At 33.9% G+C, this 18,546-nt stretch overlaps 1 protein-coding gene across 2 annotated transcripts in view; it reads right to left on the reverse strand.

Moving 5' to 3' along the window:
• The window catches only part of EPHA3 (EPH receptor A3), a 392,317-nt gene that overhangs the window by 264,061 nt on the left and 109,710 nt on the right, over positions 1-18,546 (reverse strand). For both annotated transcript variants that reach the window (XM_070455042.1, XM_070455041.1), the window contains exon 3: positions 12,061-12,721. In XM_070455042.1, the coding sequence (XP_070311143.1) occupies positions 12,061-12,721 (661 nt within the window). The remainder of the gene's footprint in view (positions 1-12,060; positions 12,722-18,546) is intronic.

Consider the following 18,546-nt stretch of genomic DNA (forward strand, 5'->3'; position numbering starts at 1 on the left):
AAAATTATTTATTCCCAACCATTCACATACACAGGTTTGTTTCTGAGCTTCACAAACCTTTACATGTTCTTTATGCATTAATTCAAGATCAGTATTCTCCCATTCCATAGCATATGCTTTCTCTTTTCTTGTTGAAAGTGAGTCTTCACGTCAAAAAGTAGCAGCTGTTCTCAATTAGAGTATCCACTTTTAACCTCTCCTGGCTTTGTAACTGACCACTGAACAGAGTTCAGGAATATTTCACATTCAAGATCTTTAGCTATTAGAAGCCACTCTTATTATTTTTTAAAAATAACACGAAAAAATCTGGAACTGGTCATATGATGATTTTGAGTTTCATAATCTCAGTGCTGCCTTGAGACTCTTGGGTGTCCTCTCACACAACAAATCTGTGATTAAATGTCCACATTGTGACTGTGTTTGTGAAAGACAATCGATAGCTACACACTTCCGAGGACTGCAGGGACAGAAGTAGATGAGAATATGATCAAAGTTTTATTCTCGGATAGTTCTATTGCTATCATAGATTCTGTTCTCTCAGAGAGGGGGCCATAAGTGATTTGAGAGTTATTTGCCAACAGGATGCTTTGCCCGCATCCTAGAAGATGAGAAGTTACAATAGCAGAGTACACATTCAGTCTTCTAGTCATATGATTGTTTTCAAATGGCTCTGACTTGGGGAGCACTTTTATCAAATATTACCAAAACTCATACTTCTCTGTACAATTGCTCTCTATTAAAGTTTAGTGCCAGCTGTCAGGTCTGTAATGTAAACCCTTATTAGGTCTTGTTAAGTTCTACTCTGGAACTAATAAGGGATTGTCAAAACTATCCAAACACAGAGAGAAATGGGGGGATAAATCACAGAAAAGAAGATGGAAAGTGTTCAATGAATCTGTACTAGCAAAACAATCTTTGTGAAACGATTACCAATGCATTTCGCAAAATCTATGCATCTCAAGGTGGAGAAAAAGATCTAGTTTTCAGTTTATTTTGCATAGGGTTTGATTTTCTTTCCTTTGGGAGAGACTGACTAAAAGCAATAAAACAAATTGGAGAAGTTAATGAAATATCAATAATCTCTTTTAAAAATCTTTCCATGTATTCTGTAAAAATGTTACACTGCATTCCTCCAATTTTAAAATATGGAAGATCTGATACTATCTGAACAGCTAGAAAGAAAAAGTATAAGTTTGAAAAACTGAAGATGATTATTCTTTTAAAAAGCCATAGATTATATAATATCTAAGCTTTAAAAACTTTTTTACATAATGGAATGCAGCAAATCAGAATGAAGCAAGGCTGTCTATATAAACCCCAAAGTAATCTAAGCTAAAGAGATGAAATTTAAGACTTCCTACAGGGTCCAACTAGACTTGATGGTAAATTACTGTGACAGATCCAAAATCTATTTGACAAGGTGATATTCATTAAGAAGTCAAAATAAGTATAAATTTTATATATTCAAAATAACCAATATTTCACCTTTCACAGACATGACTTTTTCTTGGAAAATTTGAATCACTTTTCAGACAAGTTTACATTTAATAGATATTTTGTGTGTGGTATCAGAGCAATATTCTCATCTTCCTTTGAAATGCGACTGAAAATGCAGTGACACAAATAACCCATTTCAAGGAAAATCAGAGCTCTTTTACTTCCTGCAACTGAAATTATTTTTTTCCATGTCTTAGATTTGCATAGTGAATACTGTCCTGAGAAGCTTCATCTGTATTTGTCACAGACATACTCTGAAACATACTACACAATGAACAAATTATTTGTGCCCCCTAAAGATTATACATTTGGCAGATAGGTGTGACCTAAATTATTATTTCCCACTTTAAAACACTGGACCAGACAAAGCATCTGAAAGTTCACAAACCTTATAGCTAAAAATAAAAGAAAGATAGAAAAGAACTTTATATTCTAAAAGCAAATACCCTAGAGCTATTTCATGTGAGACAACTGCAAACTAGGTTAGAATCTCAGAAAAATACCTTAATACTGACATATAAAATGATCTTCTGGGTTAGGATAAAGAATATCAAAATATTTATTAAAAAAGAAATTCTTACTATTTATCCCTCTTTGAACAATGCAATTGCTATAACTGAAGATAATCCATATAAGGTAAAAGAATCCATATTTTACTAAAACACTGTAATTCTTATTTATTTATAATCTTGTGTGAGAGTTTTAACATCTATAAAACTGTCTGGATCTTTTAAGGTCTTTTATGTTGGTTTGTTGCTGATCACTTGACTTGTTTTTATTTATTATGAGGTATTTAAATGATTAGATATGATTTTGTTCTACTCTCTAAATTTAATGATGGTCATATCTCTCCTAATATGTTTGCAATTAAATTGTCTCTGACTACTCAAAATAATCTGATTTGTAGTGTATACATAACAAAGATTTCACATTCCTTTCTAGTATCTTAAACATGCAAATTCATGGTTTAACTTTATACTGTTTGTTTTTATGTAGACTAAAAATGAACTATAATACTTAAGCCACAAATCAAATACACTCCCTTATTTTTCCTCTCGTTTTCAGATTTGAAAAGATTTTTTACTTAATTACTGTTCAGATAGTGTGTTGACATGCTTGGATTGAAAGTACCTAGTAATATCACATGATAATTCATGTAAACATATTTGGCATTTACTTCATAAAATTTATGCTGTTTCCTCTACTGCTTTCGTTTCCCTTTGTGTGATTCTCAAGTGAACATAAATACCTAAAATAAATCAAATAGATATAGTTATTTTCTATATAAAGTAAATTGGTTTGACAAATATTTTGACTCACTTGATTACTTATTTTTTTTCAAGGCAAGAACATTATTTATTATTATATCCTCACCAACTATCTAAGATAGTCTTGTATACAATAAATGTTAGGGTATAAAACAGTTTGCAAAAATTTTAGGTTAAATATTTTTGAAATTTAGCAATTTTATTTTACTATTGTAATTGCTTGTTTTCTAAACTGTATTTTCTTAAATCAGTCAAAATCTGTAAGTCCCTCTGGTTATACAATATAAAAATGTCCACGTGTAAATTCAAAGACACTTTTGAAAAATCAGTGGAAAAAACCTGTGTTAAGGAAAAGTGGAGACTGAGTCAAATACCGGATGGGAAAAATCAAAGGTCACGAATGTTTAGAAGAAGAAAAATGGAAGCTAATGATATTATAAAAGAATACAGGGACTATTACCTATGATTGAACAGCCTAGAGGTTTCATGGAACTAAAAATGAAGTCACCTCAAAAAACTTCTAATTAAAAGAAGCTGGGCAACCAATTAGAGAATAATGAATACTAAGCGCCAAAGAATTGATGCTTTCGAACTGTGATGTTGAAGACTCTTGAGAGTTCCTTGGACTGCAAGGTGATCAAGCCAGTCAATCCTAAAAGAAATCAATCCTGAATATTCATCGGAAGGAGTGATGAAGCTGAAGCTCCAATAATTTGGCCACCTGATGCAAAGAGCCAACTCATCGGAAAAGACCCTGATGCTGGGAAAGATAGAAGGCAGGAAAAGAAGGGGACAATGGGGGATGAGGTCGTTGGATGACATCATCTATTCAATGGACATGAGTTTGAGCAAGCTCTGGGAGATGGTGAAGGACAGGAAACTCTGGCATTATGCAGTCCACGGGGTCGGAAAGATTTGGACACGACTGAGTGACCGAACAACAAATATAAATTCATTAGACAGTTTCTCTCCCTCAAGGTATCTCTAAGTTCTAATGTTTAAGGTTAGATAGAGACTATTGAATGGGTGAGTCTGTCATTTCTAAGTGTTTTAACACAGAATAAAACAGGAGGACAAGGAAGGTTGTATAATCCTATGACACCAATGACTGACCATAATGATGATCATTTTTATCTCCTGCTAGATACTCTTAATGGGTTAATCAAACATTCAATGGCAAATCTAAAGGGTAGATAGTACTCCCCCCTTTTTCTTCGGATAAAGAGACTGAGGTTCAAATTGTTTATCCATAGAGCATTTCTGGGACTCTTGAGCCAAGCAATTGTCAGTGACAAGAGCCTTTTGCTAAACAGAAAAATTAAATGCAAACAGGAGGTTAAGGACAAACTTGAGGATGTTTTCTGAATCATGTTAATACTGTTATAATTTATTATATAAATTGGTGGGATGATATAAAAACTTGAATAAATTAAAAGTTTTATAGCTATTATAAAGCTGTCATAAGATATTTATTTTATTTGAAAGTTATTCATATTTTTACTTACTGGCAAAATTTTTATTCAAATATACTCATTGGTTTGAAAATGTTTTGTTGTGCAGTGAAAAGGGAAAGTGGGAATGGAGAGCTGCCATTTTAAATCCAGGGAAAATGAATGAAAGTTTCACATATCAAGGTAAGAAGCCTGACAATCTTAGTGCAGTCACTAAAGGATGAATAAATGGTTTAAGCACTAAGTGTGTAAAATTAAGGGATAAAGTTGGTTTAGCAACTGCATAAATAGTTTGATTCTTGCTTTATAATAGGTATGAAACTAGTGGAGATTGATTTTTTCAAGCTAGAAAAGATATTTATCATCAATTCACAAAAGACAAAATGTACTCTTTCAGGTACTATATAAAATATCACTATTATTTTACTTAATCTATTTATTACTATAATCGTAGTTCAGATGATTCTAGTCTTAGTGTGTTGCAACTGTATGTGACCTAGTAATCAAATTCACTCATGTAAAATTAGATAAGATACACATCTTTATGTGCAAGACATTCTGGAAAACCTAGTGGATTCAAAGATATATAATGAGAGGTATGTCATTTCCAGAACTTACATTCTAAGAATGCACAGTTGTCATTGAAATCTCCCAATAATTATTCATCTGCTGTTGCTGATGCTGCTAAGTCACTTCAGTCGTGTCTGACTCTGTGTGATCCCATAGATGTCAGCCCACCAGGCTCCCCCATCCCTGGGATTCTCCTGGCAAGAACACTGGAGTGGGTTGCCATTTCCTTCATCAATGTGTGAAAGTGAAAAGTGAAAGTGAAGTTGCTCAGTCATGTCCGACTCTTAGCGACCCCATGGACCATCCGTGGGATTTTCCAGGCAAGAGTACTGGAGTGGGGTGCCATTGCCTTCTCCGAATTATTCATCTAGTACCTATCTAATTGAAAACATCTTCAATTATAATCTGCTAGGTTTGAAGGCACAATGTCCTTTAAATAGATATGATGTAGTCCCTCCCCTCAAGACACTTCCAGTCTGAAAACAACTGTAAAGAAACACTTTTGAATTCATTAAAAAATATGAACATCTTGTACTTCTGGAAGATGTGCACAGACTAAGGAGGTGCAGGGAAACCTCTGAGGTTTTTGATTTTCTCTAGAGCCTCTGTCAAAGTGAGCATTCTGTTACTGAAAGTGTCACTGCTTCTTTAAGAGACTTTCTGAACAGTAAGAGAAATGAATAAAGAGCAACAGCTCGTAGGTAAAATAAACATAATTATGGAAAATCATCGAGAATTCTAGATATCTTCATACCTCACATCAAACACACTTTTCTACCCAGCTGCTAATGTACAAGAACAAGGAATGAAGTTAGCATTCCACAATGAACGCACACAGATAAAACACAGAGCAACAGATTCTTCAGTGACATTAATAAGGTATTTGGTACATTAAGTCTAAACAAAGTTTGTAGGAGGAATATTTATAGTAACTGCTGGGTCTCTGGCTCAAATGTAATTAACTGACTAAATAAAAAGACATTAGCATTCTCATTTCTTCTGTCCAACTAAATCAAAATAGATAAAACAATTCATTTTCCAGGAGTAAAAATACATATGTAAAGATCACAAGGCTCCCTCGGTATTAATGTGAAATTTCCTCACACCTCCAGTCTTCAAAACACAAAAGTGTTATCCTGGGATGTAAGAACTATGAAGAATTTCCAAAATGAAATGAACCAAGTAAAGCTTGATTGTTAATAACTGAAGGCAAACAGCACATGATTTAGGTTTATAATTGAAGATTTTCAATGTTATCTTATTAGAAAGAGGTTTACTAACATCCTATAGTAACATCTCAACCTGTAATTTGACCATAGTCTCAACATCAAGCAAATTTGTCAAAATCTGAGGAACATGGCTCATATAAGGTGTAAATCGCACAAACACACGGTAAAATAAAAGAGATACTACAAGAGATAACATTTAAAGAAAGACCATATTTTAAAATTACATATTAAAGAAACTTCTAGAAAACCAAATTGGATGCATGATTTCTTACTTCCCTTACTAAATGATTATGTTACCATTAGTTTAAGTTTTTGTAGTTATTTATATGTGCATTTCTGCACATTTTACCAAATTCATCATAATAAGTATTCTCTACCCTCCTGAAAGTGCTCTTTTTTGTATTTTCAGATTATTTGGTATGCAGTTTCTGATTAAGTCTTTAGCTATTAACATTTCTTACAATCTTCTCTTATTTCCTCCCTCTAACCAGTATGTGAAATAGAAAGGTTCATCATCTTCCACTCTTACGTTTCCTGTGCTCAATCTTCCCTAGCAAAAAAATCCAGCAACACAAAGCATCTTATTACAGAAAATTCTGTTTTCCTCTCACTCATCTGCTCCCATGCAAATACACTTCCCTCAACACACAACTTATTTTTAAGTGTAAACTATTGACTTAGCTCTGTTTAATAATTCACTTAAAAAAAGTTTTTTTTTTTTAGGGGCAGAAACCAAAATATTTTAAAACATATACACACATTTTTGCACTATAAAGTAAACTAGTTTGGCAAGATAATATCCATCTTTCTCTTTCTAGCGTCTGTGGGAGGATTTGGCATATAGTAGAGTCTTGATATACATTTAATAATTGAATACATGGTCAAAGTATATCTTTACTACTTTTCCTCATTCTAGGAAACATGAATTGATGTAAAAGTTTGTATCAAATACAAGACAAGTATAATGATATGGCTGAAATTGTGGTCTTGCATAAAGATACCTTTGGTTTTATTTATATTTCTGAAATCTATGAGCTTTATGTCTACAAAATATTTTTCCTATCAGAGATTGTCACATTTTCATCATATAGAACTTTATCCCAAATATCCAGCTAGAGGGGAATAGATAATTTAGAGTACATCATTACTAACATCAGAAAATGACCTACTAATGAAATTTAGATTTATAAGAATTTATAAGAATAAGCTCAGAACACAAAACTTAATGGGACTTCTAGACATTTGGGATTTTTGGGATAATATCTTGATTAACAAATTATAAACCATTCCTTCTGGAATGCATAAGCTGGGTAAGATAGTTATCCCTTTCTCCCTACCCAAAAGTTTAAAAGCACAATAATGATGGGTTCAAAACTCTCAATGCAGAGGCTTCTCACTATTAATGAACAATTTCCATTATTAAGTTTGAAATACTCTAAATTAATCTCTCCTTCTGCTTCCTTGCCAAGAAGGTTTGTACCTAGTAGAAGATTTATTGGTGTGTGTTGTATTAAAATTATTCATTTATTTATCTGTCTTTCATATTAGATTGCAAGCTCCTGGAAGGGAGGTACACTAACTTATCTATCTCTGTTTCCCCACTGTCTGGTAAACTATTATTTAGAACTTAGAGATGTTTAGAGATATTGAACTAAATTTGCTATACTTTTTGGCATATCTAAGTTGCTTGACAACTCATTTATCCAGATTTTGATAGATATCACCTGAGCTAATCTTAGTCTTCCCATGGCATTTTGTCTAGTAATTCTTCTTTCTTAAAAGTCTAGAAACAGAAAGCTGTGATAAATAAGCTGAAATAGATGGACCTTATATTCACAGATTCTTGGTTACTTTGTGCCAGTTTTGTATGGTCCTACTCATCCTTTAATATACAATACTTTAACTTCAGTAGAATAAGGGTCCTTGTGGGGTTTCCTGGTCTCTGCCACCACTGGACTAAAAAAATGGGGAAGTAGTGTGGGTTGAGGATTCAACTGCAACATTCGGAATCAGACTGCCTGGCTTCAGATCTCGAGTTCAACACTCCTAAAGGACCTAAGGCAAGACATTTAATCTTTCAAAACTTTTTTTTTTAAACTTCCTCATTTAAAAAGTGGAACTAATAATAGGAAGTACTCATAGGCTATTCTGAGAGATAAATAAGATAACTCATGGACATAACTTATCAAATGAGCATAGTTTCTGGCATCCAATAAGGGCTTAATGCATATTTTAAAAACTTTGTTGCATTCTTACTATGCTTCTTATAATTAAGTAGATTGTCTCTAAACATTTGTTGAAATAAAGTGACTGAGTCTTATTTTCCTCTGTTTTAGAAAACTGTAAACCTCTGTTTGCTGAACATTGTGTTATAAAATTACCCTGAGGTGTTTAAAATCTAGCCACATATGTATGTTAAGGCATTGTTCCGTCCTTCTGTAAAATGAAACAAAACAAAAATAAGCTCATGAAATACACGAAATGTGTTTAGTTATCTTTTCATCTATATCTATTCTAAGTAATACCATTTCTTTGGGCACCTGAATTGAAGCGCTGCTGATAAAACAATGATTTGTGAGTCATAGCAAATGACCCTGACTACTTCACAAGCTTAAAAACCAATCAGATTTTTTAAATTAAAAAAGGAAACCATAACAAACACCAGCACCACCACTGACAACAAAAGCAAAATTACAAGCCTCAAGCCACGCTGGCCTATTTTATTACAGGCTGTAAATTAATTGATTGTGTATTTGAATTTTAAGACATAGTAGACTATGCACTTAAACTGACATATTAAAAAAATTGCTAATATACAGTTGATTTAGACTCAACACTACATGTAAATCAGCATGAAGTAGAATACCTTGACACATCCTCTAATAATTGGAATATACAAAATTACTTTTACTATGAAATAAGAGGAAGCCAAATAGGAAAAGGAGTACATCAAGGCTGTACATTGTCACTCTGCTTATTTAACTGATATGCAGAGTATATCATGAGAAACGCTGGGCTGAATGAAGTACAAGCTGGACTCAAGATTGCTGGGAGAAATATCAGTAACCTCAGATATGCAGATGACACCACCCTTATGGCAGAAAGCAAAGAAAAACTAAACAGCCTCTTGATGACTGTGAAAGAGTACAGTGAAAAAGTTGGCTTGAAACTCAATATTCAGAAAACTAAGATCATGGCATCTGGTCCTATCACTGCATGGCAAATAGATGGGGAAACAGTGGAAACAGTGACAGACTTTATTTTATGGGGGCTCCAAAATCACTGCAGATGGTGATTGCAGCCATGAAATTAAAAGACGCTTACTCCTTGGAAGAAAAGTTATGACCAACCTAGAGAGCATATTAAAAAGCAGAGACATTGCCTTGCCAACAAAGGTCCATCTAGTCAAGGCTATGGTTTTCCAGTAGTCATGTATGGATGTGAGAGTTGGACTATAAAGAAAGATGAGCGCCGAAGAACTGATGCTTTTGAACTGTGGTGTTGGAGAAGACTCTTGAGAGTCCCTTGGACTGCAAGGAGATCCAACCAGTCCATCCTAAAGGAAATCAATCCTGAATATTCATTGGAAGGACTGATGTTGAAGCTGAAACTCCATTTCTTTGGCCATCTGATGTGAAGAACTGACTCATTCGAAAATACCCTGATGCTGGGAAAGACTGAAGGCAGGAAGGGAAGGGGACAACAGAGGATGGGATAGTTGGATGGCATCACCGACTCAATGGACATGAGTTTGAGTACATTTAGTAGTAGGTGAAGGACAGGGAGACCTGGCGTGCTGCATTCCATGAAGGCACAAAGAGTCAGACACAACTGAGTGACTGAACTGAACTAAACTTCACCTGGTAACATAAGCAAACAGGAAGATATAACCCCTAAGAACAAGCTGCACCTTTAAGTTATGTTACTGAAAAGTCATTACACTTGTAAATTCCAATCATATCCCATTTTATCTTCTATCTCTAATTCTACCAGAATTAGTTCTTATTCAGTATATTTTTTTCAAATAATTTGTTATTATGCATATGCATCTAATGCTGCAACTAGTATTTTTAAATGTTGAAAAAGTCTGATAATATAGCATCACTATGTCAAGGAGGTGCTATGAATGTCTTCAGTATAATAAATTACAAGAATCAAGGAAATGAAACTTTGATACAAATATTATCTCTAAGAGTAATTTTGCCATAGAGTATCAATGAGTAACATAATAGTTACTTTAAAGAAGTGGTTTGGTAAATTAAAATACATTTAAAATACAGAAGCAATTCTGAATCCACTGTGAACTTTTTGAATACAATTTAATGTCACTTTCTTTTTTAAAATTCTTCTTAGTAAAGTTTGTTTCAAGACAGCATGTGATTTAGGTTAAGTATGTGCATGTTTTATTTATTTATATTAACATTTTATGTGATCCTATTTATCTGGCTGACACATTTTTCTATTATATCTTTAAATAAGACACAAAGTATCATATAAAAATTATTTAAAATCTAAACAATGATTAGGTTCTTGCTCAACAGAAAAAATTGTGTGAGATAGTTCAGCACATACTGATAATGATAGAGACAGAGGCACACTTACTCCTTTCTTGGTGTGGATATCAGAGACTGTCAGTAGAAAACAAACTGGAGGAAATAGTCAGTTTTTAAATTTTTCCTGATCTGTACTCAAGTCTCTCAGTTGCATCCAACTCTTTGTGACCCCTTGGAACATAGCCCATGAGGCTCCTCTGTCCATGGGATTTTCTCAGCAAGAATACTGTAGAGGGTTGCCATTTCTTCCTCCAAGGTGTCCTGGTCTAAGCTTTTATTATTTTATTTAAAATAAATCCCACAAAGATAACACAAACAATACCACAGTGATAAAATATAATTCCAAGTGGAATATAAAGGCTATTGAGACTTCTCTCCAAGCAAATAGTAGCTAGTATGCTATTTCCAGTTTAGAATTTTCAAAACCATATTTAGTAACAGTATTCTGATAGCTCTTGCCAAGGATCTAAATAACATGGAGAAGTATCAGACTGGGTGTATCATTTGCTGTCATTAAAAAAAAAATCTATAAACTATCTACAGTTAAAAGCAAAATGCTATGTCCTGTTCAGATTCTGAGAAAGGTCAATTTATGTATAAAGTTGATTCATCTCTTTCACATGAACTTGAGACTTACTAAATGGCCACAAGTAGAGTACCAAACAATTCTTTTGATTAAGTTAACAGCAAGAAAAGGTATTAAAACAGACTAGATTCCCAAGGCTATACATTTAAGTTCTCCCATGTATTGAAACATTTTAAATTTTAATGATAATTTTTGTGTGTTCTTAAACACTAAACCTTGCCTAATGCTAAATACCAAACTTTGGGATTAAGTGGAATTTATCATCTGATATAATCTTCTGTGGAAAAAAATGATCTCTTATTTGGTTTTACTTACCGAGAAAAATTTTAAATAATTTAAATTATCCCTTTGTATACCAAAAACTGAAGCATCAACCCTGGATTTTTAAATAAAATATTTTTTTTATTAAAACATTACTGTTTTATAAGTAAATCCATATTTTATGCACAGATATCACTGAAGAGACACTATTAATATATTTTATCGCAATGAATTACGTATTGCTATGAGATTGATGAGCACAACCATAAATAGTCAGTGCAGAATCTAATTCTGTTAGATTAGCTTAGTTCCAATAGTATTTCTTCCCTCTACATAAAAGAGACACAGACTTTTTTTCCCCTTTCAATTGGTCTAGTAGTACATAGGCTAGCACCACATAATCAAATATGCTAATATTTGTACAAAAATTATGAATCAACACATCAAGTGGGATAAATTTAGTCTATAAATAGGCTCTATTTAGTTTGAGTCACATTTTGCTGCTAAGTGAATTCAGGCTGCTTTCATTTATTTCAATTACTCTACCATAAACTCACAAGTAAGAAGTACCACTCTGGGGAAAATAGAGAAGACTCTTACCTTGACACATGAAACCTCTTTGGGGAAAATAGAGAAGACTCTTACCTTGACACATGAAACCTCTTTCTTCATAGCCAGCATTGCAGGAACATTTGCCAATGGGTACCAGCCATTCACCTTCTGTACTGCAGTACATCCTAGGAGGATCTTCCTCCTTAGAATTGTTAACACAAGAGCCTCTAACTTCCACCAGAGATTGGGAATCCATGGGTACTGTGTCTGGAAACATAGCCAGATTCTTCACTGTAAACGGGCACTTTTTGAAGTACACTCTCACAGACACTAAGGCAACACATGCACCAACATCTTGAAAAGCCAAATAAAATCCCTTTTTGTTGACAGGACCTACTTCTCTAACCTCAGTGTTGAGTTTAAGAATACGGTCCCCGAGATCCATTTGCGTGAAACTTTCATCAGCTGCAATGGTGTCAATCTTTGTAAACTGATGTTCTCGGAATTTGACTCCATGATCATCATCAGACTCCATGTAGTACAGATTGAAAGTCTCCTTGCAAGTTCCCAAAACCAATGGAATGCTATTGCAGTCCCGAAGAGTGAACTTTAGCTCCACATAGATCTTCTGAGCTGAGTTCCTGGGGACCCAGTTTGTCCTCAGCCAATTATTTTGGCTGTGATCCATGACATTGCACACCTGGTAAGTCCGGATGGGTGTGTAATGTTCATCAACACCACTGATCTCTTCCCACTTGAAGAATGAAAGAAGAAGAAAAAAAGAAAGGCGGAATTAATGAGTTAAGCATGATGAATATTTGCGAATACAAGATGAAGGTGTTAATGGCATCACAGGAAATACAAAACAAATTAACAGAAACTTCACTGTTGCTCACTAAAGATCAAGATGTGCAGCAACTCTGTAACATTCTTGTTTGCAGGTTTTATTATTTACAAGGTTCTCTGAATTCATTGACACAAAATAATCCAAAATTTTGATGAACACATTTGAATTTTATTGGAATTTGTGTGATAGTCAGGAAGAAGTTGCTTAGCAATTGATTGGACCTAGACAAACATCCTAGGATAAAAATGTCAAGTCAGTCATCTCTAATAACATGATAAAAATTATTTTGTTGTATATTTTAGGGGATTTTTTTGGGGGTTTTCTCTTTAAAAAGCAAAAGAAAAATACCACTGCCTAGCGTTTCTTTTTATTAAACTTTCTCCAATTTGGGTCATACTTTGGTAAAATCAGCATATCACAAACAAAGTGAATCTAAATTATTTCATTACCAGGTATCTTTATGCATGACATTTATTAACATACTTGGTCATTTCAAGAAATACATGATGGAGAACTTTGGTTTCTGAAGTAAAAACATGAACATGTCTCCTTCCCATCTCCTCAAAATCCAACAAATACTTATATGTGTAGAACAGAAGATTTAAGTATAGTGAACATTTCAATTCTTAATATCTTTTTACCCATGTTAAATTTTCCACATGCAAGAAATACATGGCTACTTAAGTTGTTGTTATAACAGTTAGGGTTATGATGGTAATAAAACTTTTTTTCATTGTAAATACACTCAAAAAGTTTCAAGACTTTTTAGAAAAGTTAAGCACTGCTTCTTTGATCTTTATACAGGTTTTGAGAAGCTTTCAAGTTAGCATCACATTGTTTGTGTTATTTATGATTCTAAAACTATTATTGTATCTAACTATTATGCCTGTGTCTACACTCAGTTTATACCATGCCCAATTATCTTCTTGGTGCTTGGAAAATACATCATTTCCCATGTCAGATTAGAGTTCTAATCTTCTATGGCTCCCCATTACTCATGTAAGAACTTCAAACTCTTCAGTTTGGCATTTGAGCTTTTCCAAAAACGATTCCCAACTTACATTTATTTTTTTCTAAAAGTTTGAATTGAGATTAGAGAATTCTAAGTTTCACTTATGCAGATACTGTTCTTGTCTCTGTGAACTCTTTTTCAGGTTTTCAAAAGAAATGTTGGGTCTTTGTTTGCTATGGTATAAAAAAAGAGCATTTGTCTTTGCTCATTTCCCCGTGATGCCTCCCATAACCTTAATGTGCTTAAGACACTTCCTGTTTTGTATAACACTTATTAAATATCTTTTTCATTTTTAGATTTAATTCATGATACATCATTAGGTTAGTTTAACATTGTTTCATATACATTTGCTAGATTTTAGAGCTCTTTATATCCTTTATAATATGCAGCACACAACTTCACGTTTTGGGAATAAAAGATGAATAAAATGCATAAAAATTATGTTTTCTTATAATACAGTTAGTAATAATTCAAGGAAATAATAAAGTTCATATTATAGAATATATTTTAACTTTGTAAATAAATAAATGAAATCCTTGTGATGCCCATTATAAATGGGTTCCTAAAATCTCCATTAAAAGAGTTACTTGTTTTCATAAGGAATAAGTTTTAAATAATTTTTAACTAAATCAATGGCATTTAAAATATATTAAAGTATTTTCTACTCAAATTTATTAAATACACATAGGAATTCCAACCCACAACTCTAGTTGCAAAGTGAGATAAAATGCTATTTTTTTAAATTGACAATAACCAAAAGTAAAGAAATATGGCATTTATCTGGCCTTTGAACCTCATTAGCCAAAAAAATAATTATTTACATTAGAGTGTTTGAATTATCAAATCCAAGCTGCACCCTGCCCCATTACCAACGTGAGAAACACAGTATTAAAACTTTTTATTGTCCTTAGCTCTCCTACCAACCTAAGAACAAAACAAAGGCAAATAGTTAAACAGCACCACTTATTTCAGTAACTTGGATCATTGAGGGTCTGGAATATATGAGAAGCACTCATTTTCTGGAGGCAAAATTGGCTTGTCCTTATTGTCATGACTAACATCCAACAAAGGAACCCATTTTGTTATTTTAGAAAACCCTAGAATAATATACAAGAAAATATATTGTATTTTTAATAATCACCAATTTATCATTTTCAAACAACCACTCTATAAATATATTATATGGAGAGCTTTTAAGAACAAAAGTATATATGAGAGTCTCATTTCTGAGGATTTTACACTGAGGTGCCTATAAAGTAAAGTCACATTCAAAACCAAAATTAATGTATAACTTTAATATCAGAAAATTTAAAACCTATGAACTGAGTTGAAGCTCAAAAAAATTGTAATGTTCAATAGTATTATTATGTTACATATTCTCTATTAGTATTACATTGATTCTGTGATGGTATTGTAAAGTATAGAGCTAACAAAAACTCCAGAGAATAAATGCTTTCTGTGGGCATTTTACAGAACATTAGATGATAGGCATATTTAAAAATTAGCCAACTGACTTCAAAAATTTTAGGTCAGAATTTCCTTATCAGAACAGATAAGTTTGTACTTTGATGAATCAGTTGCAATTTTCTCCTGCTCTGGACAGCATTTTGTTAGACACCAAACAGAAATGACACAGGAATGAAACCATGTAAAGATTTTCACAATTTGATGTAAAATATGATTTTAATTATGGAGATATCGATGTAGTCTAACATTTTCCTTTGAATGCTAATTTGGCAAGCTATCACAAGCCCTTGAATGCAGACGTACAAATTGCAAGAAGATAATGCAAACAGCACCAGCATGCTCTGTGCATAAAAAGGTTGCAGAGAGCAATTATCACTTCATTAATTTGTAATGAAAACCAAATTGCCTGTGAGTAATGGTGACTTGCCATCTCAGACCACTTGCAAAAAAACAGCAGGTCTCTAACTCTAGCGTCTGCCGAGGACTTGTTTAGTTGCTCAGTCCTGTCCTTTTGCGACCCCATAGACTGTATGTAGCCACCCAGACTCCTCTGCCCATGGGATTTCTCAAGCAAGAATACTGGAGAGAGTGGCCATTTCCTCCTCCAGGGAATCTTCCGGGTCCAGGGATCAAACCCACGTCTGCTGCCTGGCAGGCAGATTCTTTATCGCTGAGCCACCTAGGAAACTGCTGAGGACCAGAGAGTGGAAATAAGATTCCTAAAAAAGTAGTCTTGAAACAGCAGCCACAGAAATCATTAAAGTGCTGCTGCAATTCTTACATTTTATAAATTAAAAGAATACTCATATTTACCCAATCTTCATATTCCAAGAACTAAAGTGTACATTCATAAATTATTAGAGATAACATAATATATTGTCATTGTGCCAAGGCCAATGTGAACCAAGAAAATGGGTGATTTAGAATTAGTGACATATAAAATTGGGAGGTGCAAATCTTTTATCTCTTCATTTTTCTAATCCTTAAGGAAGAATCTCTTCAAGGGGTGTCCAGCAGTAACACTGTCCAGCAGAAAAGGACGCAGAACTAGTAAGAACAGAACTAATAATACAGACACAGAACTAGTGACTAATAAGAACACAATTCTTTGTAAAGCTCAAATTCTTCAGAATCAATAATTCCAGGAATAGCCTGACTCCCAGATTCTTACTATATAAGCTTTTATCATTAGACCACAGAGACCAGAGTTGAATTTCCTGTTTTTTGTTTTTTTTTTTTTTCTTTTTCCAGATTATTACACCTGTAAGAAAAACACATGCCCAGACTTCTTTTCCCTAGAAGGATGATTCAGAATTCTATTCCCTGTAGCATTAGCACAATGAGTCTCCTTATCAACTAAATACAGTGTAAGATGTGAAGGAGATTCAATTTATGTTTTTTAGATAGCACAGTTTCTTGTCACTGAGTCAAATATATATTTTGAGGGAAAACATATTTTTAACAATTAATCAGCATTCAACCTAATAACTCTCATTCTAATTAACCTCAATTATAGTAATAAAGGATTTATACTCATTGTTGACATTAATTACTCTCTTGGATACATTTTTTGCTACTTGCTAATAGAGAGTAAGAGTAAAGTGTTTACATTTTCTTTAAAAGAGGGAGGACCTGCGATATAGTTAGTGCATAGGCTAACTTAAATATTTAGAAAGTGAGAAACATAACTTCATGATTTACTTTATAAGGTTTAAATCATTTCTTAGAAATTTACAGATGATAGTAAAAAAGCAAATGATACCAATATTCTTATGTTTGTAATACTACATTTATATTTCAATGGTGAATAAGAAGCACATAGTTTTGCACTTTAGAAAATGCTAATGTCACTAAGGCTGCCCTTAAAAACTGTAAGTGATATTAAGTTGATTTGTGTCATTCTTTCTCCTCTCCCGTGTCTACTCTTACCTGTTTTTCCCTTTGCACATATCATAGCTGCTTCAAAATGCAGTGTTCATCCTAGAAATATTTGAACGTTTATCACACATCAGCACTTTAAGCTTGGCAATGCATAGTCACTTACAGGAAGATGTCACTGGCAAGTGTCAGACCCAGATGTATGTAACAAACTCACTATCTTTCCATCTATGATTGAATAGAATTTTCTTAGCCAATAGGCCTCAAAAGTATATATATATATATATACACACACACATACTTGTAATTGTTATTATATTAAAAGGTAGAGTAAAATAAGAGTTGAGACAAATGAGAAATAGAATTTGGGGGTTTGGGGGACTTGGTTGGTGATGATGATCTGGGGTCATATCAGAGAAATACATTTATAACCAGAGGGCTGAGGAGAGAGAAGATGGGGATTTGATATTGAAAATTCAGCATAAGCAACAAGATGCAAGCCAAAGTCTAAAGATCATGATGCCCAGAAGGTACATGCCTGAGATGGCATGTCCAGTAATCTTAATAATAATGACTACTATACATCCTCCCACCCACCTTTAACTCCTAAGTAATTAGCAGAAATTTGATAATGGTTTTAGAAATATCTTGTTGAAAATAGAGGACAATGTCTCAGTTTGGGTACAGTATACAGAAAAGGGATGGAAAACCAGGAAGGGAAAGAAAGACCAGAGATTATTATTGAGGAAAGCCATATTAAAAAGCAGATATTACTTTGCAGACAGAGGTCCACCCAGTCAAAGCTGTGGTTTTTCCAGTAGCTATGTATGGATGTGAGATTTGGACCATAAAGAAAGCTGAGTGCCAAAGAACTGGTCCTTTTGAACTGTGGTGTTGGAGAAGACTCTTGGGTCCCTTGGACTGCAAAGAGATCCAACAAGTCCATCCTAAAGGAAATCAGTCCAGAATATTCATTGGAAGGACTGATGCTAAAGCTGAAACTACAACAATTTGGCTGCCTGATGCGAAGAACTGACTGACTGGAAAAGAACCTGATGCTGGGAAAGATTGAAGGCAGGAGGAGAAGGGGATGACAGAGGATGAGATGGTTGGATGGCATCACCGACTGGATGGGCATAAGTTTGAGAGAGCTCTGGGATTTGGTGATGGACATGGAAGCCTGGCATGCTGCATTCCATGGGGTCACAAAGAGTCAGACACAACTGAGTGACTGGAATGATTTCCTCTAGGATGGACTGGTTGGATCTCTTCACAGTCCAAGGGACTCTCAAGAGTCTTCTCCAACACCACAGTTCAAAAGCATCAGTTCTTCGGCGCTCAGCTTTCTTTATAGTCCAACTCTCACATCCATACA

The sequence above is a fragment of the Odocoileus virginianus genome, chromosome 25 (genome assembly GCF_023699985.2).
Source record: "Odocoileus virginianus isolate 20LAN1187 ecotype Illinois chromosome 25, Ovbor_1.2, whole genome shotgun sequence".
In the NCBI taxonomy this organism is placed as follows: domain Eukaryota; kingdom Metazoa; phylum Chordata; class Mammalia; order Artiodactyla; family Cervidae; genus Odocoileus; species Odocoileus virginianus.